The 23,694-nt window shown below is 42.6% G+C and overlaps 1 protein-coding gene across 3 annotated transcripts in view; it reads left to right on the forward strand.

Moving 5' to 3' along the window:
• The first annotated feature begins 7,595 nt into the window (after nucleotides 1-7,595).
• MSRA (methionine sulfoxide reductase A) overlaps nucleotides 7,596-23,694 on the forward strand; it is a 378,257-nt gene continuing 362,158 nt past the window's right edge. For all 3 annotated transcript variants that reach the window (XM_068553108.1, XM_068553109.1, XM_068553110.1), the window contains exon 1: nucleotides 7,596-8,045. In XM_068553108.1, the coding sequence (XP_068409209.1) occupies nucleotides 7,910-8,045 (136 nt within the window). In that variant the 5' untranslated portion in view covers nucleotides 7,596-7,909. The remainder of the gene's footprint in view (nucleotides 8,046-23,694) is intronic.

Raw genomic sequence — 23,694 nt, forward strand, 5'->3', positions numbered from 1 at the left:
GTTTCAGCAGAATCTGCATGTAGGGGCATTGCAAAAAGCACATTTAAAGCAATACATCAAAAAAAATCATTTAACATATGTAACTGAGAAGTAGGTATGTTCTCAATAACTTAGCTAAATGTCATACCCCTACCTTATATAACAAGTCATTTCCCAATTCCTACTAACTGAAAATGTCTTCATATATTATCTGACTTTTCAGAGAGTATGTTTTTCTTCCTTAGTGTTTTTTTTTTTTTTAGTAACCCTGACACATAGTTTTATGAAAGAAAATTAATTAGCAAAATAACTTGGCACTGAAGTTTCTAAGTTTATTAAAGTTTTCAGTATGTAATTAGGCTCATTTTATCAGTGATGTATACAATTTACTATTAGGATGGAGCTTAGGAATTGAGGGGTGGCACAATTTGATAAATTCTCTGGAGAGACACCTTTCCTTGCCCTCCTCTTTGTTGAGCGCTAGTCTCCAAACCGTCAGATTCTTCCCCAGTCCGTGAGGATGTTTCTAAGACCCCCACCCCCACGTGCATCCGAGGGTGGGAGGAGGGAAGAGGATGCTTGGCCAGCTCTCTCATGCCTTAAATCACGTCTTTTACTCTTTATAGTCTACCTGGGGAGAGGCGGCTTGGAACAATGTGCGGTTAGGAAAGCTGAGAGGGGAGGACAAGATGGAGCCCATGGGAAAAAGAGCAAAACTACTTATTAGGGGCTGATCTTTATGCAACGGGGGTGGTAACGGCTGGAGGGAGGACGGGAACGTCTACTGATGGAGTGACTGCTCTGTGTCAGGGGCTATCACACACGTTACCTCAGTGGTACTTGGATTTCAAGGGTCAGCAGGATTGGACCAAATATTTTGGTTTTCCACATTCTATTTTGCCAGATGAGGGCCTTAGAAGAACAACTGCTATCTCATCACCACCATAGGAGAAGGAAGGACATTTCGACACCAGAAAAGTCAGGGTATATTATTGTGGACTAAAAGATAGCTTTTCAAATTGAATGAATATATGTTGCTTATGAAAAACTTAAGACACTATCTTTTTTCTTGTATTTTGCCATTTAGTAGTAGATTGGTACCGTACAAGGTTTCATTTGTGCACGTGGTATCCCAGGAAGCAGGTAGCACCCCTACTCCTAGGCAGGGCAGCTACCCCTCTGCATGCTTCCATAAACCCCATGTAATGAGGCCGAAATGTAAACAATGACTCAGATGTACAGAAAATGTTAACTGCCCTGTTTTCTATAACTGATCTCATCTTGCTCTTATTGTTTCTAATGATGGAGGAAAACACTTGATCTTGACAAATAAAAGTGTCTTCTTGGCGTCTTTCAGTTTTAAATAGCCTATTCGGGTAAGTGGTCAGTCTTTCGGGATTCTCTCCAGGGCTTTCCCTACTCCTTTCAAGGTGCCATCTGGGTACTGGAAGAGCTACGTGTGCTCCTCGTCTTGTGGTCTCCCACTGAGGTGTTTCTCAGCCTTGGCACCTGTCCTGAGCATGTGCATTGGTGTAGCTTGGACTCCTGGCCACCGGGCTCCTGCTCGGCTGAGACACAGCTCTTCCTGTCCATCCTTTGGGCATTAGGCTGGCTCCTGCTCCCAATAACTGAGGACCTTGCTGTTGCACCTGGTCACACGTTGCAGCACTTGGGTCTCCTTACTCTAACTCCAGGCTTTATCAGGGTCATGGGTTCTCTCTGTCTTTCCACACCCCTGCCCCTCATGGGAGACCTGGCAATGCCCTTCTTCTTTCCCCACACCCAACACAATTGTGCAGGATCCTGTGAGGCTGCCCTCTGGTCTGCCAGCCTTGGCCCTGCCCTCAGTCACTGCTCCTCTGCACACACACACAGCATTGCACGCCTTGCTGAAGGCAAGAGCCTTCGAGAATTTATAGTCTCTTTAGACCATGGCTTTCAAACTTCTTTTGACCAGGAGCTACACTAAGAAGTATATTTTAAGTTTAGACACAGTGTATGTACAACACACACGAGTATGTAAGAGAAATAAAAAATACCCCCAATTATGTAGATCCTTCCTACTTGTGGATGCACTCTGATATTTCTTATCTAGTCTAAGTCATTAAAAAACACATCGTTCCAATCTACTACACTGATATCTTTTTCTTTTTTTTTAATGTTTGTTTATTTATTTATTTGTTTGGCTGCACCAGGTCTTAGTTGGGCACATGGGGTCTTTAGTTGTGGCATGTGGGATATAGTTCCCCGACCAGGGATCGAACCTAGGCCCCCTGCATTGGGAGCGTGGAGTCCCAGCCACTGGACCACCGGGGAAGTCCCAAGACTGATTTCTTTATGCCCCGATGGCTCACTGTCCTAGGATATGCCCCAGGAAGTGAAGCACTGGCTCCCAAATCTTCAGATTCTTCCCCAGTCCATTTGGAGGTTGCTAAGATTCCATCCCCAAATTCATCCCAGGGTGGGAGAATAAAAGTTGTTTGATCTTCTCTCTCATCTCTTAAGTCACGGCCTTTACCCTTTCTAGTCTAGGGTTTATTTTAAGGCCAGTCCTCTAGCTTTGGTTCTTATTATGTAAAATCAGTTGTGGGAGTTCCAAGAAAATCCTTTCAACTCTGATAAGCCCTGTTTTCAAGAATATCGTCTCCTTATCTCACCATGAATTTTAAAAACACTTTGAAAGAAACAACAAGAATTTTTTTGTCTAGTGGTTTCTGTGGGTCAGGAATCTGGAGGCAGATTAGCTGGGTGGCTCTGGCTCAGAGCCTCTTATAAGGTTGCAGACAAGATAACACCTGAAAGCTTTACTGGGTCTGGAGAATCTGCTTCTAAGATTGCTTACTCACCTGGCCGTTGGCAGGAGACCTCCGTTCCTCACCATGTGGGCTTCTCCATTGGGCTGATTGAGAATCTTCATGATGTGACAGCTTGCTTCCCCCAGAGGGAGTGATCCAAAAGTGAGCAAGAAGGAAGCTGCCTTGCCTTCTATGGTTTAGTCTCAGAGGTCACACACCATCACTTCTGTCTTATTCAATAGAAACAAACACTAAGCCCAATGAAAATGTCAGGGGAGGGAAACTGGACCTTTAAAAGAATTTGTGGGAGAGCGGAGTCAAGATGGCGGTGTGGGAAGAAACCGGGTTAGCGTCTCCCGGCAACTAGGGCGCCTGCCGGCTGCTGATGGGGGACCCTGACGCCCAAGGAGACGGGAGGAACCCCCAAGTGAACGGGTAGGATATGGGGGGACAGAGGGGAGAGGAGAAGTGGAGGCCAGACAGGATCGGCGCTCAACATAGTTTTGGAAGTCCTAGCCATGGCAATCAGAGAAATAAAAGGAATACAAATTGGAAAAGAAGAAGTAAAACTGTCACTGTCTGCAGATGACATGATACTATACATAGAAAATCCTAAATATGCCACCAGAAAACGACTAGAACTAATCAATGAATTTGGTAAGGTTGCAGGATACAAAATTAATGTACAGAAATCTCTGGCATTCCTATACACCAACAACAAAGAATCAGAAAGAGAAATTAAGGAAACAATCCCATTTACCGTTGCAACAAAAAGAATAAAATACCTAGGAATAAACCTGCCTAAGGAGGCGAAAGACTTGTACTCAGAAAACTATAAAACACTGATGAAAGAAATCAAATATGACATAAACAGATGGAGAAATATACCATGTTCTTGTATTGGAAGAATCAATATTGTGAAAGTGACTATACTACCCAAAGCAATCTACAGATTCAATGCAATCCCTATCAAATTACCAATGGCATTTTTTACAGAACTAGAACAAAAAATCTTAAAATCTGTATGGAGACACAAAAGACCCTGAATAGCCAAAGCAGTCTTGAGGGAAAAAAGCAGAACTGGAGGAATCAGACTCCCTGACTTCAGACTACACTACAAAGCTACAGTCATCAAGACAATATGGTACTTGCACAAAAACAGAAATATATATCAATGGTACAGGAGAGAATGCCCAGAGATAAACCCACTCACATATGGTCACCTAATTTATGGCAAGGGAGGCAAGAACATACAATAGAGAAAGGACAGCCTCTTCAATAAGTGGTGCTAGGAAAACTGGACAGCTACATGTACAAGAATGAAATTAGAACACCACTTAACACCATACACAAAAATAAACTCCAAAAGGATTAAAGAGCTAAAAGTAAGACCAGACACTATAAAACTCCTAGAGGAAAACATAGGAAAAACATTCTTTGACATAAACCACAGCAAGATCTTTTTTGACCCACATCCTAGAGTAAGGGAAATAAAAACAAAAATAAACAAATGGGACTTAATTAAACTTAAAAGCTTTTGCACAGCAAAGGAAGCCATAAACAAGACAAAAAGACAACCCTCAGAATGGGAGAAAATATTTGCAAATGAAACAATAGACAAAGGACTAATCTCCAAAATATACAAACAGCTCATGGAACTCAATATCAAAAAAACAAACAATCCAATTAAAAAATGGGTGGAAGACCTAAATAGACATTTGACCAAGGAAAACATACAGATGGCCAAGAGGCACATGAAAAGATGCTCAACATCACTAATTATTAGAGAAATGCAAATCAAAACTACAATGAGGTATCACCTCACGCTGGTCAGAATGGTCATCATCAAAAAATCTTGAAACAATAAATGCTGGAGAGGGTGTGGTGAAAAGGGAACCCTCCTGCACTGTTGGTACGAATGTAAATTGATACAGCCACTATGGAAAACAGTATGGAGGTTCCTTAAAAAAGTAAAAATAGAACTACCTTATGACCCAGCAATCCCACTATTGGGCATATACCCTGAGAAAACTATAATTCAAAAAGACACATATACCACAATGTTCATTGCAGCACTATTTACAATAGCTAGGACATGGAAGCAACCTAAGTGTCCATCGACAGATGAATGGATAAAGAAGATGTGGCACAGATATACAATGGAATATTACTCAACCATAAAAAGAAACAAAATTGAACTATTTGTAGTGAAGTGGATGGACCTAGAGTCTGTCATATGGAGTGAAGTAAGTCAGAAAGTGAAAAACAAATACCGTATGGTAACACATATATATGGAATCTAAAAAAAAAAAAAAAAGGTTATGATGAACCTAGTGGCAGGACAGGAATAAAGATGCAGATGTAGAGAATGGATTGAAGACACGGGGAGGGGGAAGGGTAAGCTGGGACGACGTGAGAGAGTGGCATGGACATATATACACTACCAAATGTAAAACAGATAGCTAGTGGGAAGCAGCTGCATAGCACAGGGAAATCAGCTCGGTGCTTTGCGACCACCTAGAGGGGTGGGATAGGGAGGGTGGGAGGGAGGCTCAAGAGGGACGGGATATGGGGACATATGTATGCATAGGGCTGATTCACTTTGGTGTACAGCAGAAACTAACACAGTATTGTGAAGCAATTATACTCCAATAAAGATCTATTAAAAAAAAACAATTTGTGGACGTATTTGAAACCTCCATAATAATTAGTATATCTTTTCAGATAACTAACAACACAAGATAGTACAGCCTATGTGCTACCCGAGTGATGCAAGTGGTGAGTGCTATGGGGCAACCTAGGCTCAATGAATAACCCTGTTTCCTTGTGCAATCAGGGAAGGTTGCACAGACAAGATGAGTCGTGAATTGAATGGTGAAGAATAAGGTCGGAAAACCAGAGAGAATCAGGCAGGCATTCCAGTTGGTACAGACAGAGTGAAGAAAAGACACTGTCCTGCTCAGTGCTCTATTTCTGGATCGTTACATAATAGAAGAAATAAACTTCTATTTTGTTTAAACTGATGTATTTTGGGTCTTTGTTATACCAAAGAGGATGCTTAGACTGCATCCTAAAGAACATACATTGTTAGAATCTGTTGGAAAATCAGAGCATAATCACAAAAATAACACTTCAAAGCAGTGCGTGCCCAATGGGGAATATGGACAAAAGAAGACTCTCAGTGTGGAGAAGCTCAGAAGGTTTAGGAGATTCTGAAGAAAACGAAACCTTAGTGATGAAAATGGCATCACTGAAGGCAGGAATATTAATTCTCTCCTAAACCAAGCAACCAAGCAACCAACCAGCCAACCAAGTAACCAACCTCAATGTAACTTTTCTCTCAACTATTCTGGTAAATGAGATAAGAAACCCCTGTTTTATGAAAAAAGGTATTTTTTCTTTTAAAAATTAAAAAAAATTATAATAAAAGTAACACAGCCATGGGAATACTTGAGAACACTGTAATAATATGTACCATTTCAAACCAGAAGTTTAAAGAAAGTGAAAACCAGTCAACCATTACCATGAACAACAACAAAACTGCAAACATTTTTTCAATTTTTTCTAGTCTTTCTTCAGTGGGTGTGCAAGGGGAGGTGTATGCACTATTATATGTGTACTACATACTACACATATACATACTGTAGCTTTGTTGTGGTTTCTTAACATTATGTAAGTACTTCTCCTTGACATGAAAAATTCTTCTGTGTGTGTGTGTGTGTGTGTCACGTGGGATCTTAGTTCCCCGACCAGGGATGGAACCGGCGCCTAGTGCAGTGGAAGCGCAGGGTCTTAACCACTGGACTGCTGGGGAAGTCCCCAAATTCTTCAGTTCTTAATTTCATACAATCAACCACAAAACACAGAAAAAGAAAACACAGACTATTTCCTTTGACAGAAGAACGATCTTACGACCTAGAAGGGACACCTTGTAAAGCTTTCAGGAAAGGCCTGTAGAACCTACTTCGTATAATCTCATAGCAAAACCAAATAAATCGGAAGTAAAAACCGAGGCACACTACCCAGACAGAGCCCGTATTACAAAACAAACACTTTGACCGAGGTTTTAATGTTACCGGTCTGGCCATATTCTACAATACAGTAGTTCTAATCCTCCTGTCCTCAGGTTACAATCCAGACCACATGAGCACAAAGAGGTAACTAAACAACATAGAGAGGTAACTATATCCACCGGGGAGGCTGGCTCAAAGCCTTCTCATTTCCCTGGGTGCTAATCTGAAGTTCCTTCCTTCATGAGACTATCCGCCCACTTTGGCAGAACATTCGTGTAAAACCAAAATTTCACATATGCAACTCCCAAGTCACCCATCTGCCTCCACCCACCTTATTTTGGGGGTTGAAAATCTGTCACAGGAGCAAATGTTACGTCCCATGATTTGAGAGCCAAGAATGATCCAATAGAACCCTTAAGTTCACCTCAACTGCGTTAATGGGTTATCAGTGCCTTGCTCCTATTTTTCCCCCTTGTGTTTATCAGTATATTATTTCTATGTGTGTGTGCATATATATATGTATATATAAAACATTATATTGAATTATCTTCCCTATTCTTAACTTTTTGAAAATTGTGCTTAGTTTTCACTTTGGATAATCATCTTTTTGATAATTTATCATCATAATGGCTCCAGTGGAAACAGATATAGTTACTAGTTTGTAAGGTAGGTAGTCGTACAGCTTACTGGGCACACCGAGCAACTGTTAAGGAGATTGTGAAATGCGAACGAACTTTAAAGTCAAAAGCCGGGCATTATATTTTTGGCCCCTGCCGCTTCACGTACTTTATACCGCCATTGGTACACTTGTCTTCCGCCCGGGAACCTTGCACCGAAGGGGAGCAAGGAAAACTCGCAGGTGCGTCCCCGGACCCGGCCCCACGCCAGGGCGAGAACACGCCCTCGGTCCCGGCCCGCCCGGCCCGAGGCTGAGGTAATCACTCGATTCCGGTGCGGGGGCAGCACAGCCCGCCGCGCACGTGCCCCCGCTGACCCGCCCGCCCGCCGGCCGGCCAGTGCGCCCCGCTCCCGCCGCCCCGCGCCGGCCGCCCACTCCGCAGCGGCGCCTCGGCTCCCGACCGCGCCGGTCCGCCCGGCGGCCCCTTGGCCAGCCACCCGCCCATGCTCGCCGCCACCAGGACGGCCCGCCAGCTCTTCCAGAGCCTCTCCTCCGTCCGGAGAATGGGTAACTCCGCCTCCAACATCGTCAGCCCCCAGGCGGCCCTGCCGGGCCGGAAGGAGGCGATCGCCGTAGCGGGTAAGGACGCGGGCACGCACCGAGGGCGCGGTCGTCGCCGCTATGCACGCGCATCCTCTGGCCGCCGGAAGGGAGCCGGGGGCCAGCCTCGGGAGGGTCGGCAGCCGGGGTTCTGCGCAGGCGCGGAGGGCGCTGGCAGGGGAGGGGGCCAGGGGTAGCTACTCTTTCTTTGTTTGGGTTCTCACCAACTAAAACAACGCGAAACGCGTTGACTGGACCTACTACGGTGGTGTAATTCACCTACAGTGCAAATACCCCGGCGGCTTCAAACTTGGGGCGGGAAAAGCACTGACCCAATTTTCGCCCTTTCCCACGGCGTGCATCCCCTTTCTTTTTGGCACCGGCCGCTGGGATGCTGGCCACTTGCATCGGTGCTGCGGTGTTGTGTTGTCACTGGAAGCAATGGAATGGTACAGAACGATGAATACTGCAGTTTTGAAATTGTTTCTCACTTCACTGTTCTGGTTGTAGGAATTATCCTTAGGCTACCATTATCCTCCAGGACTGCCCGGTTTCCCCCAGTTGGCAGGAGCTGCCCCTGCCCCTGTGCTCCCGGGTTTGCCTGTGTGTGTCAGCCACGCAGAAGAGCTGTGCTTCCCAAACTTAAAAATAATTTTCCAATCTCATACCAATACTTCTGGAGAATATAATAAAATATAATAAAAATAAAATGCTAGAAACCACTCTTAAAAGTTTCGAAAGCTTAACTCTAATTTCTGTCTCAGCCCCTTAGAAGGTCGCAGATAGCACGTGTCCACCAACCTGAGGACCATACTTTGAGAAGTATTACCTTGGTGCATTGCTTCTCACAGTGTAGTCCCAATGATATCTTTTAAATACGCCCTTCCGGTGATACTAATGCACTCGGTAGTTTGTAAACGGCTGCCTTAGAGGTGTTGGAGGACTAAGCGGTGATTAATCTTTTACATATGGCTCGATGCCAAGATAAATCCTGCATTTACAGTTTTCTAGGGATTCTTCCATCTTTCTTTTCCTTAAAGAATTGTTGAGTATATATAGGAGGAGGTCGTTCTGAGGGTCTGTGTATCATACACAATACTCAGTATGAGAATGGAGAAGGTAGAGGTTTTTGGATTTGAGGCAGTTTGGGAACTGGTGCTGTGTGACCTGTTTCTCATTCACCTACATTAGCAGTTCTATTTCCTGTGTCCCACATCACTTCACTCCCAACTCATTGATAGCCTTAAAAAGCTTATTTTTGACTCAAATTCAGAGAATGAGTTTTGAAAAAAAAAAAAATCCCGATTATCTTTAACTGTCTCTAAATTACATAACCCCATTATCTAAACTTTATCTTGAAAGAGAATTCTCTTTTAACAAACTAGGATTCATAAATGGATATTTAAAGGCAATACTTCTCAACGCTGAACTTTCCCAGCTTGTATGAAATTTCCTCTTTACACACTACAGTGTCTGTGGTATGTCCTCCTAGACATCTAAAAACAAACAAACCAAAAACTCCTGATCAGATTTCCAAACTGGTTCAAGGTTAAAACTGACCACAATTTAGTTCTCCTTTATCTTAACCAAAGTCTTCCCACTCAATTCTTTAGTATATAAATGACACTTTTGGTAAAAGATTAACATGACAGAAACAAGCCAACGATTTCTTTTTCTATCCATCTGATAACTCTGACTGCAAAACCTCAGGACTTGGTGCTTGTCCTGGCTCTTCTGCCTTTTTATATAGCCATGCGTACATTGCTGTATCTGGACCAGTGAACTGGTTTTTTTTGGTGTAGGGCCAAGCCTATAAGGCACGTGTCCTTTTTGTTCAGCTGTTGTAACTTCCACCCCTGCAAATACTTAAATTTTAGATTGTGGCCTTTCCTATCTCTACCCCTGGTACTGCTGCCTTGACAGGTTGCCGAAGGTTCTGATTGGCCCAAGAAATGGGCAGTGTTACCTCTTTGGTGGGTTTTCAGTGGCTGTAAGATAGAAGCTTAGGGACTTAATAATATTGTTTTGAAAGTTAAATTCATCTCTACTCTAACCTCCAATCTGTTTAACAGCTTTTCACCTTTCTATATTACCTCTGTTTACGTCTGTTGTTATTTGCACCCTACCCTAAGTTAATTTATAAAGGTAACATGGTTTCAAGAAAAATACTAATGATATTTTTATTTTGTTCTAGAACAGGATGCACTAATTTAAAAAATTCATATGGAAAAATAAGCAGGAATAGTTAATGGTAACTGTAAAAGAAGAACAAAGAGGGACACCTAGCCCTTGCACATAGTAAAAGTGAAGCTTAATAATTTAAACAGTGTGGGACTGGTCCATGAATAGATAGGTCGATAGAAAGATCAGAAATTCTTAAATATGTATGAGAATGTAGCATATGATACAGGTGACATCTCAAATCAGTGGGGAAAAGATGGAATATTCAGTAAATGGTTATGGGACAGCTGAGTAGCCATATGGAAAACAAACAAACAAAAAACCAGAAAAACCCCCACCAAAGTTGGATCTGTACTTCACATCTTAAACCAGGATAAGTTCCAAAAGATATATGTTGATAATAGCTCACTCTTATTGAGTGTTTACTATATGCCGGACACTGTAGTGATTGATTTACATTTACTAATACGTTTAATCTTCACAACAACCTGAGGAGGTGGTAACTGTTACTATCCCCACTTGTAGGTGTGGAAACTGAGGCCTATAGAGTTTAGGTGGCTTATACAAGGTCATATAGCTAATAAGTAGTGGATCTGGGATATGAATATAGGCAGTTTGCCTCTAGGGTTTGTGATCTTAACTACTATATGTACTGTTTTTAGTTAAATGTATAAAATGAAATAATTTAAGGATAAGCAAGGGAGAATTCCTTTAGAAAGGAAAGCCTTTCTAACCATGACTTGAAAATCAGAAGACTTAAAAAACTGATGAATTAGATCACAACAAAATAAAAATCTTCTGCAGGCAAAAATTACCGCAAGCAAATTCAGAAGACAAACTGGGGTAAATATTTGCAACTCGTATCGTAGGTGAGGGACTAATCTCCCTAATATACACGAAGCTTCTAGAAGATAATAAGAAAACAGCAACATCCATTAGAAAAATAGACAAAGGTTATGAGCAGTTTACAGAAAGGGAAGTATAATTGGCTCTTAAACATATAAAAAGATGCTCAGCTTCATTCATAATGAGGAGAATGCAAGTACCATTTTTCATTCTTCAGACTGGCAAAAATCCAGAAATTTGATGATATACTTTGTTGGTAAATCCTTAAGGAAGAAGACACTCTTGTACATAGCTGGCAAGAATGTAAATTGGCTCAACTCTTATGGAAGGCAATTTGGCCATATCTGTCAAAAATTTAAATGCGTATACCTTTTGACCGAGGAATTCAATTCCTGGGAATTTGTCCTACAGATATACTTGCATTCGTGCCAGATGATGACTGTACCAGGTTATTCACTGCAGCTTTGCTTGCAGTAGTCAAAGACTGGAAACAACCCAAACGCCCATCAATAGGGGCTAGTTAAATAAATTATGGTTTGTCCTCACAATGAAATACGCAGCTGTAAAAAAGAACATGGAATACCTATATGAATGGGTATGGAGAGATTGCCAAGATATAGTGTTAGGTGAAAAATGCAAGGTCAGAACAGTGCTATCTGTTAACTTTTGTGTGAACAGGGAGGAAAATATAATAATATTTATGCACAAAGAAACTTTGGAAGGATAGATAAGAAAGTAATGGCCACGGAGAGGGCGATGCAGTGAGCTGATGGTGGAGGGGAGACACAGCTGGGAGACTTGACTCCGTGCTTTTTTTGAACTTTTGGTTCTTATAATGTGACTGCATTATTGAATTAAGTAACTCCACTTTGAAGATGATCTCTTTCTGCTGTTTTTAGTCTAATTGACCACCTTGCTATCATCTTTTTTCATCCCTATTTCAAGTTCTTTTTTTTCCTTCTTTTTAAATTTTGCTCTCTTTTTCATGTCAAGTTCTGTTTTTCTTCCCCAACTTGCTTTTGTAATCAAAATCCACATTTTGGCGTGATTTAAAAATCTAAATTTAGAGGGTGAAATTGGAATAAGTTAATCCAAATCATTTTACATTTCATAAATATTCATTTTTATTGAAGTGTCAATTGTGGTGGCATCATTTATACAAAGAAAAGATCCTTGGGGACAAATTCCTTCCACTATTATGTAGAAGGCATTATGTGTATTTCTTTTATTTTGAGTTATGTACATAGACTTTTAAAAGAAAATCATAGAAAACAAATTTCCTTTTAGAAAAATTTTCACCAGTGTGTGATTAACTTCTAAGTTGTAGGACACAGAGCTATTATCTCTCCTCTTTGCATCCTGTCTAAAGCTCTTTATTTTACCCTCTGTTTCAGAATCCTCAGTACTTCCCTGAAGTCCCTGGGATAAGGGTATTCCATATCTCCCACCATCTGACCGTTACCTTCCCAGCCTTTTTTCCTACTGTGCCCCTATAGAACCCCATCTTCTGGCTAGCATGTGCTTCAGTGTTTTGCCTCTGGAAACGTTCATGTGATTTTACCCAAGTGGGTTCCACACTCTAATCTTTTCATTTAGTCATTCATTAAATGTTTATTAAATGCCTGCTTGGGTAAAATATTGTGTTTTCCATACATCCTTATCCTGCTCTTCCTCAAAACTTGCCCTGCTTGAATTCCATTTCTCTTATAAACCCATCCTTTTCCTCTCCAACCTAAGCAATCCCTTTCTTCTCTACTAGACAAATAATTTTGAACTATTTTATGAATCCTTCTATCAGATCTTGCGTTGCTACTGAGGTGCTTTTTTGCTACCCAAGTTATTAAATCTCTGTCTTATTGTACTAGGGGTGGGTGGGTGTGCAGCCGTTATCACGAGACCTTTAGCGCATCAGTTAGAGGTCCAGCTCCGCCAACAGTCGGCCTGCCAGTGGTCCTCAAGGCAGACAGTGCAGTGAGAGGCCGATCGTGGCCGTTTCCCCGGAGCCCTCCAGGCCCTCCGGACTCGGGGCTGGCGGGTGAGCTGGGGGCTCGGGGACAGGGTGAGGGCTATGTCCCGCAGAGCCCCAGAGCCCTCGCCACGGCTGCCTGCTGGCCGGGCCCAGGCCTTGAGGCAGCAGCGAGCCTCTCCCCCGTCCCCACCTCTGCCACCTAACGGGGGTGGCTGTCTGCATGGGTGGCAGCCCATGGAGGCCTCAGCCACTGGAGTATACGGACACTGCCATCCAGGTAACCGCTTCAGCCAGCTTCAGTCTCTCTGTTCAAGTTTCAAAAATTGGTCCAGCTGAGATCAGTTGTCTACCCCTAGGAGGTGGCCAGAGGTCAGGGTTAAGTTGCAAGGACGTTGCACGGCATTACTTCAGGTCCACCTCTGTGGTGGGGCTATTCTCAAAGAAGGGCAGTTGTCGTGAGCTGGGAATTCACCTGATGGGTATTTGCTACAAGAGGTATTACGTTGATCCTACACAAATGATTCTCTCCAGTTTAAATGCAAAGCCTGAGGGCCGGCTAGATCCTGGGCGCCTTGCCTCCTCAGTGATGACGGCTGGGCAGGGTCTGGGGACCTGGCCCTGAGGGCGACGCCAGCTGAGATCTGCCTCTTTAGCCCGACCTGGGCACTGGCAGGAGGACCCAGACTGGGTGCTGGGCGAACACTCCCGGGCAGGGTAACCGGCCCGCGCAGGGACCCCCTCCTCTTAGCCAGGGCCTGGGCCTCGGAGGGCGGAAGTTGGGCCTTGGGACCTTGCCCTCTCTTGTCAGGGCAGAGAATAACATTTGTTTTGGTGAAGGTTTACAGGAATGTTGTGACCTGACGTGACCCAACCTCAGCAACAAAGGATCTGACACCAAGAAGTTTGCAACAGCTAACCACGCGCCTCCCTCACCTTTCCTATAAAAGGGCTTTGCTGCAAGCGTTCCGGGAGTTCGGGGTTTCTAAAGCATGGGCCGCCTGTCTCCTTGCATGGCCCTGCAGTAAACCTTTCTCTGCTCCAAACTCTGACGTTTTGGTATCGTTTGGCCTCATTGTGCGTCGGGCACACAGACTTGTGTTTGATAACATTATCTCCCCATATGAGTGTGAGCTCCCCGGAAGGATGTCTGTCCAGAGTGGGGAGCCATGTTTCACTCCTTAAAGGGTGGGGCTGGACCATGTTTGATACTTATTTTATCCTGTACTCTGGAGCGCTTCACAAGGGGTCCTGCCTGCCTGCATCAGACACCCAGTAATGTTTTGTGGATATTGGGGGAGAGTGTGGTTAATGCCTGAAAACAAAGACCAAAAAGGTGGTTTTTTTATGTGACCATCGTGTGACCAATGGTGACACAGAGAAGCTAGCAAAAACATAATATGTTTTATCCATGGGGTACATATTCTGAATTTTTTTTCCACTGGTGGTGGTGGATTTGTGCTGATTTCAGAATTCCCTCTCAGTCACTCTTGTGACCAGTGGTAAACTTCTCGACTGGCCAGGATGGATGATGGGAAGCCCCTTGTCTTCAGTCTCTGAGCAGGGACGTGCTAGGGACCTGCAGCGGCGGTGGGGAAAAGGGTGGCATGCTCAGCACAGCCTTTGGGGGGCCCCGTCCTGCTCCCCTCTGGCTCAGGGGACACAGCGAGCCCCTGTATCCGCTGGGGAGGGAGGAGAGTGACGACAGCTGGGTGAGGAACGGGAAGCTGGTTGGGTGAGGAGACTCAGCCTGTGACATGGGCCCCAAGAGAGCCAGCAGCCTCCAGGCCCTCAGCAAGGACCAGAGTGAAGGCCTCTTTGCCGAGCTTGGTCTGGCCCCTTCACAGACCCCAGTGGCCTGGGAGCCATCACCCCTGCTGCCTTGGCAGATGACCAGGCCCCTTCTCATACTACAGCAGCTGGCTGTAGCCCCTGGCATCCTGTGCCAGCTCGGATCTCGAACTCTGGCACTGTACGAAAGACTGAATTCTGCAGAAGATGGTTTCAGGGTGTCAATGTGAGGAAGAAAAGTTGTGGCTCATCCTATTCTTTCATCTTTCTTCCCTCATAAATCTGCAGTTTGTCTGAGAGTGTCAGAATATCTAATGTTTTATGAAATAGTAGCATTAGAGTACAAACTACTTCAGGGCAGGATTTTGTCTTATTCTTTGTGTCTGGAACACAGTAGGTTGACAATAAATATTTGCTGAATGACTGTTGCATATTATGTGTGAGCTCTTTGATGAGCAGGCCCCTCAAAGACATACCTGTGTTATGATACAGAATAGATAGTCAATAGCTGTTTGAATGGGTTCTAGGTACTTTCTCCATAAGCATCTTAGCTGTAGACATCTTTGCTGCAAGCATTTTTTGCTGCAGAACTAATTGGCAGTTTTGCTGTGAAAGATAAAATAACTGGTTGACAATTTTTGGTTTGACAGTTTGGTTTTAACTGGTTGAAATGCGTTAGCATTTCTTCCACTTAGTGACATTATTGATGGCTTTACTGAGCTGACAGATGACAGTGATTTGCCCCAAGAGTAGGTTTTTTAGTTTGTAACGCACTGCATTGGAGGAGGAAGAGGCTGAGGGCCTCAGAGGTGCAGGGTTGAACCCACGTTTCCCATAGAACTTTGGAAAGTCTTATCAATGGACATGTGACAACATGCTAAGAACACACAACAGAGTGGAGGCTTTCACGAGGCAACACAGAGCTCAGTTACAAACACGCATCCTAGTGTTTGGAAACTGATACCTCTCTTAATGAAGGAAGAAATTTTAGTGAAAATTTGTCTGATGCTGAACAAGGAAATGAATCAACAAGCAAGAAGAAAGTATAGAACGCAATGAGTGAAAGACTTGGAAGACGAGTTTTCAGGTATAACCCACAAAGTAAAATCAGTTATTTGAGCAGTATCGCCATGAGTCTACGCTTCTCATGTTTTATTACGTCCTTCTTAGTGTCCCTCTTTTATTTTTCATTATTTTATTATTATTATTATTTTTAAATTAATTAATTAATTAATTTATTTATTTATTTTTGGCTGTGTTGGGTCTTCGTTTCTGTGCGAGGGCTTTCTCTAGTTGCGGCGAGTGGGGGCCACTCTTCATCGCGGTGCGCGGGCCTCTCACCGTCGCGGCCTCTCCTGTTGTGGAGCACAGGCTCCAGACGCGCAGGCTCAGTAGTTGTGGCTCACGGGCCCAGTTGCTCCGCGGCATGTGGGATCCTCCCAGACCAGGGCTCAGACCCGTGTCTCCTGCATCGGCAGGCAGACTCTCAACCACTGCGCCACCAGGGAAGCCCCCTGTTTTTCATTATTATCTTTCAGGGCAAAATTGCCTTACGTCCAATTAGTTAACCCAGTGGAAACGTTTGTGGCAAAAATGCATCAGGCAACGTTGTCTCTGGCAAGAATGCTTATGATGAAAGCACTAGACACGGGTTGAGTAATGGAGAGGAGAGTAGCTCATTGAAGAAGGCAGGAAGGGCGGGAGCCTGGGGACTTGGGATTGCCACTGTTTGCTGGTTTCCGTGTTAATAGTTTTTCCTATCATACCAGCAAACTGTATTACCCAGATAGCATTTCGACAGCCAAATGGAAATGTATGTGATAAGGAGTGGGCCATGTTTGAAGAATGGAGCACCAGTCCACCCTTGGTACGTGATGGCAGCCTCCTTAGCTGTCACCTCTTCCTTCCTGGAGTTCAGGGCATCAGCCCAGGCTCGGCTGCGCAGAGCTGAGTTTTCTCCATGCTGCCCAGACCTTTGGCTACATCACATTTCTAGTAGGCCGTGGGTTTGTCATCATGGGGTAGTTCAGTCATTTTAGCTTGTGTCTATCTCCTCACCAACTTTTTTTTTTTTTAATTTTTATTTATTTATTTTATTTATGGCTGTGTTGGGTCTTCGTTTCTGTACGAGGGCTTTCTCTAATTGCGGCAAGTGGGGGCCACTCTTCGTCGCGGTGCGCGGGCCTCTCACTGTCGCGGCCTCTCTTGTTGCGGAGCACAGGCTCCAGACGCGCAGGCTCAGTAATTGTGGCTCACGGGCCCAGTTGCTCCGCGGCTTGTGGGATCCTCCCAGAGCAGGGCTCAAACCCGTGTCCCCTGCATTGGCAGGCAGACTCTCAACCACTGGGCCACCAGGGAAGCCCCTCTTCACCAACTTTTAAGCTAAGAGATGGTGAGAGGTTGGGAGAGTCTGACATCTGCCTTGTCTTTGAATAAGTGGAATTGGCGTTTGCTGGCATCACCCCTGTTGTTGCCTGCATTTTACTGCTTTACTCTTTGTACCATCTTCTCCTGGCTGGCTGGCTGGCTAGCTTCTTCCCAACCACTCTCATCTGTGCATGGCTCCTGAAAGCTAGATCTCATCTTGCAAAAGTTCCGCTTCCCATTTCCAAATTCTTAGAGGATATGTATGTCCTGCCATAACCCCAAACTCAGTTCTAAGACCAAACTTACCATTTTCCCTTCAAAACACTGGATACATATTTTAATTTCCCCATTTCTGTCGTGGCACTACTCTCCTCCAAACCTTAGGCACATTCATCTTCAATCCTTGCCTCTGTATTTAAACTGGTCCTCTTCCAGTAAGTCTTGATTGTTCCTTGCCTTCTGTATTAGTCAGGGTTTTCCAGAGAAACAGAACAATATATATATAGTATGAGGGCCTGGAGCACATGATTATGGAGGCTGAAAAGTCCAAGATCTGCTGTCTGCAGGCTGGAGGCCCAGGAGAACTGGTGATGTAATTCAGTCCAACCCTGAAAGCTGAGAACCAGGGGAGCCAATGGTGTAAGTTCCAGTCTGAGTCCTAAAGCGCGAGAACAAGGAGCATCCGATGGCAGGAGAAGATGGATGTTCCAGCTCAGACAGAGAGAGTGAATTCACCCTTCTTCCGCCTTTTAGTTCTAATCCGATTGGATTGAATGAGCACCACCCCCCCCCCCCCCATATTGGTGGGATCATCTTCTTTACTCAGTGTACCAACTCAAATGCTAATGTCTTCCGGAAGCACCTTCACAATACACACGGAAATGATGTTTTACCAGCTATCTGGGCATCCTTTAGCCCAGTCAGCTTGGCACAGAAAACTAACCATCACACTTTCCTTGTTCGCTGCTTTCAGTCTTCCCAGTCTGTCGTGAGCACCACTACGAGGCATCTGTTTAAACCTCAGATTTCTGTCACTGCTAAGAAAATAGCAGTAACTGTGTGATCTGGGTGATGACTTTCTTCATCCTGGGGTTAGACACATTCTTTGACTTGCTGCTAATCTCAGTGTTCCTGATCTCTGCTTCCACCGCTGAGGCTGACTCCTACTCTTAGTACCTTCCTCTGGGAAGCTTGCTTTTTTCCTCACAGCCCATCTCAATCTTCCTGGGCCTTTCAAGGCTAATCTCAGTTCTTCCCCTTCCGTGCTGCCTTTTTGGGGACTGTTTCAGCATAGATTGCTCTTAGAACTGGAGGCGGAGCTAGGGCTTTGAGGCCCTGTTTTACACTTTCATTCCAATGTGTCTTCTTAGGGACGTAAAGGTTGAGTTCCTTTAATGTATTTGGAGCTCAGAGATTGCCATTGTTCTCCCTTGCGTTTCCTGAACTTCTAACCTGGTTACGGTGCCCTGTGGGCATGACCAGAGCTCTTGGATTACAATGGTCAGGCTGCTTGGTCTTCTGGTAACTTCCTCTCTGGATGTCCTATCAAAGCGTTCTTCCCATTTGGTGAGATACTTGACTACTTTGATCATGATGCTGTTGAAATAAGCTGAGGCATATTAAAACTTGTAAGAGTCTATTTGAGCAAAAACTGATTCGAATTGGGCAGCATCCAATCTAGCTGAGAGAAAGGGGCTCTGAGGAGCTGTACAAAATGAAAGATCTTTATAGCCAGAAGGAAGCAGGAACAAGGAAGTTGTACTAGGCAGGGTGGTCATGGCAAGCTTACTTTTCTCTAGGGGATGGCAGGAGGTCTGTCAGGCAGATTCAACTAGTGCTCATGAGGCGATTCCTGATTGGTTCTTAAACCATTTCTCTCTCATTTCTGGGAGACCCCAAACTGTAGCCAAGGTAAATCTTGGTTTGGTGACGTGGGGCTTAGCATAAGTGACTTTATTTGGGGTCTATTTTTTGTTTGTTTTTTTGTTTTTAAACAATGCCAAATGCTTGATTTTACCTTGACCAGAAACTGCCATAGCCTCTGAACCAGCTGGGACCTCTTCTGTAAGCTGGATCGCTTCTAAAATGTTGAATAAGGTTATTGCCCTTCACAGAGAAAGACATGGTTCCTTACATTGCTGTAGGACTTCTGTACCATTTCATGAGAGCATATCTACAGAGTTTCTCAGCAGGGTATATTTCTCATCCGCTAGCTTGTTGAATAAGTGTGGTAAATTTACATTATAATAGAGCAAAGACTGGTAATAGTGAAACTGGAAGAAATGTAGAGTTACAATATGTTTTGATGACTATATTATCATTACATTTTTAAGAAATGAGGAATAAAATTCAGAAACATTGAATGTCTTCCCAGAGCATGTATATAAAATGAATTCTTTTGAAAATATTACCATGGTAAGGTAATAACGTTAGTGTTGAATTTTCCTCTGGAACTTTTTCATATTTTAGCTTTAATTTTTTTTTTTTTAATTTGTAGTTTACTCTTAGGTAATTTATAGTTTGCTTAGGTCAAACGCAATGTGAAAAATTAAAAAGCATTGTTCACACGAGGCCAAAAATTATTCTTTGGCCAACTGAAGAGAATTTGATATTTTAACAGACGTACTGCAGTTAGCAGATGAAAAGAAAACCACATTAGGGTTTGCCGAATGAATCAGCCAGCTTTCCAGTAGAGTCCCGGAGAAAACACTGCACGGCTGCAAACCTCCATTTCCTCATCTCTTCTTAAGAACCAATTCTTGAAGAGCTACGTCATCTAGCAGGAAGCCCAATGTAACAACTCCTGCTTGGTCCCTGGGGTTCCTGGCCCACCACTTAGCATTCCTCGCACACCGAGCTGTGTGCACTGGCACGAAGCAGCCACACGGAGCTGCCCGCTCCCCCCACCGAGGCTGCAGCCGGCCTGATAACAGCCCTGCTCACCAGCTCACCAGGGTCTCTCCCTGACAACCGGAGGCAGGTTGCCGGGAAACCACATCCCTCCAAGAGGAGACCCTGCACCCAACTGCCTCTGCATGTAAAAGAGGTTGGAGGAGCCCCTTGCAAATAACTTTATTTTCAGAAATTAAAAAAAATTTTTTTTTTCTTTTTCAGGATTATGCTCATCCTAAGAAGTGCTGTGGATTTATTTTGATAAATGGAATAAAAGGGAATAATTATTTTCTGGTGAAAATTAGGTGTTGGATGAGTAAGATTATATAGCTGTTTGCTGCAGTAGTTTGGGGGAAACATATAGGAATAAGCTATATAAATTTAAATATGAAGTTCCAGGGGCAAGATATGAACCAGGGGATTTACACGAATATGATGGAACTTAAGCTTTAACTATTTTGGTTCATTGAAAGCCCGATGATTATTTTTTTCAGAATAAGGAGATTGATTAAAGAGCTGAAACCTAGGTTTCTTTTTCTGTGTATGTTTGCTTTGGAACTTGTAGGATGGTTGATAAACTAAATTGATATAATTAATAAAATGAAGATTCTCTACTGTTTACTCTCTTAGAAAGGAACCAAGGGGTCTTTGCTCTCAGCCTCTGGTTTCTCTTCCCAGGAAGTCTGGTAATAGGCTATTCTCGCTGGTCCTACCCCCAGTCTTGACATGGCTTCTCTTTGCTTCAGGGCCTTTTTTACTTAAACGTTAAATTTTTATTCATATTTTTGCTCCAAGTTTGATCTGTAAGTTTTTAATCATTTTTATCCTCTTCTCCCAACTTCCCAAGTAACCACTGTCCAAAACCAAGAGAGCATTCTTCAGTGCCTTTCTCCATATCCATAAAATGATATGTAAACACTCACATTATTTATTGTTGGTATTTTATAAAAATGAATCAACTTATATTCTCTGTATCTCACTTTTCTCACTTAATAGTACATTATGGAAATATCTCCAAGTCAGCTGGTGTATCTTAACATATTCTTTTTAACAATATTAATAGGCTTAATTTTTTGGAGCAGTTTAAGGTTTACAGAGAAATTGAGTGAAAAGTACAGAGAGTTCCCATATACACATGCGCCTCCTCCCCAAGTTTCCCCTGTTGTTAACATTTTGCTTTAGATGGTACATGTTACAATTGATGAGCCAATATCAATACATAATTATTAAGTAGTCCATACTTTACATTAGGGTTCATTCTGTGTGTTTTGACAAAATGACAGGTATCCGCCATTACAGTATCATACAGAATAGTTTCGCTGACCTAAAAATCCGCGTGTTCCACCTAGTCTTCCCTCCTCCCTGATGAACCCCTGGCAACCGCTGATCTTTTTACTGTTTCCGTAGTTTTGCCTTTTCAAAAATATCGTATAGTTGGAATCATATAGTATGCAGCCTTTTCAGGTTGGCTTCTTTCACTTAGCAGTAAGCATTTAGGGTTCCTCCATATCTTGATAGCTCATTTCTTTTTAGTGCTGAATAATACTCCGTTGTATGGATTTATCACATTTTGTTTATCCATTCACCAGTTGAAGAGCATCTTGGTTGCTTCCAAGTTTTGGCAGTTATGAATAAAGTTACTGTAAACATTCTTCTATAGGTTTTCATGTGAACATAAGTTTTTAACTCCTTTGGGTGAATACCACGGAGCACAATTGCTGGATCATATGGTAAGAGTATGTTCAGTTTTGTAAGAAGCTGCCAAACTGTGTTCCAAAGTGGACCATTTCACATTCTCATCACCAGTGAATAAGATTCCTGTTGATTCACATCCTTGTCAGTATTTGGTTTAGTCAGTGTTTTAAATTTTAGCCATTCTAAAGGTATGAAGTTGTATTTCATTGTTGTTTTAATTTGCAATTCCTTAATGACATATTGATGGACATCTTTGCACATGCTTATTCATCATCTGTATATCTTCTTTGGTGAAGTATCTGTTTATGTCTTTTGCCTACTTTTTAATTGGATTTTTAATTTTCTTATTGTTGAGTTTTAAGAGTTCTTTTTATATTTTGGATAGCAGTCCTTTATCAGATATGTATTTTGCAAATATTTTCTTCCAGACTGTGGCCTGTCTTCTTATACTCTTGACAGTGTCTTTTGCAGAGCAGACATTTTAAATTTTAATGAAGCCCAGCTTATCAATTTTTTCTTTCATGGATCACATTTTTGGTGTAGTATCTAAAAATTCGTTTCCAAATCTAAGGTCACTGGTATTTTCTCATGTTACTTTCTAGAAGCTTTATAGATTTGCATTTTAAATTTTGAGTTAATTTTTGTGAAAGATGTAAGGTCTGGGTCTAGATTATTATTATTATTATTTTTTTGCATGTGAACGTCCAGTTGTTCAAGCACCATTTTCAAAAGACTATCTTTGTTCCATTGCATTGGCTTTCCTCCCTTGTCAAAGGTCAGTTGACTATATTTGTGATTGTTTCTGGGCTCTTTATTCTGTTCTGTTGATCCATTTGTCTGTTCTTTCACCATTACCACACTGTCTTGATTATGGTAGTGTTATGGTGAGTCTTGAAGTTGGGTAGGATCAGTCCTCTGTCATTATTCTTCTTCAATATTGTGTTGGCAGCTCTGGCTCTTCTGCCTCCATATGAACTTTAGAATCATTTTGTCCATATCCACGAAATAACTTGCTGGGATTTTGATTGGGATAGTGTTGAAACTATAGATCAAGTTGGGAAGACCTGACATCTTGGCAATATTGAGTCTTCCTATCCATGTGCATGGAATATCTCTACATTTATTTAGATATTCTTTGATTTCTTTCATCAGAATTTTGTAGTTTTCCCCATATAGATCTTGTACATATTTTGTTAGATTTAAACCTCAGTATTTAATTTCATTTAGTGCTGATGTAAATGGTATTATGTTTTTAAATTTCAAATTCCAGTTGTTCATTGTTGGCGTATAAGACAACATTTAACTTTAGTGTATTAATGTTATATCCTGTAACCTTACTATAATTGCTTATTAATTCTAGGAGTTTTTTTTTTTTTTTTTTCAATTCATTGAAATTTTTCTACATAGACAGTCATGTCATCTGCAAACAAAGACACCTTTATTTCTTTTTTCCCAATCTGTATACCTTTTATTTCCTTTTCTTATTGCATTAGCTAGTACTTCCAGTATGATGTTGAATAGCAGTGGTGAGAGGGGACATCCTTGCCTTATTCCTGATCTTAGTGGTAAAGCATCTAGTTTCTCACCATTAATTATCATGTTAATGTAGGTTTTTTGTACATGTTCTTTATCAGGTTGGGGAAGTTCCCCACTATGCTTAGTTTGCTGAAATTTAATATGTTGTTTTTAATGGTTGCATAATAGCTCATGGTATGTATGTACCACAGCTTATTAAAATAAACAAAGCTAATCTTTTTATCAGTTATTAAGGGTTTGGCTCCAGTAGCGCTGTAGATATGTTTATTAATCATGGTATGTGATATACATACTGTAAGCACTTACGAATACCTTCCCTGTAAATCTAGCCAAAGGAGATAAAGTTGGTGCCAGGTTATGCAATGCCTCAAAGCCAACGTAAGTAAGGAGTTTGGATCAGAATGGAAAATGGGA

This window comes from Eschrichtius robustus, chromosome 10, assembly GCF_028021215.1.
Source record: "Eschrichtius robustus isolate mEscRob2 chromosome 10, mEscRob2.pri, whole genome shotgun sequence".
NCBI lineage: Eukaryota > Metazoa > Chordata > Mammalia > Artiodactyla > Eschrichtiidae > Eschrichtius > Eschrichtius robustus.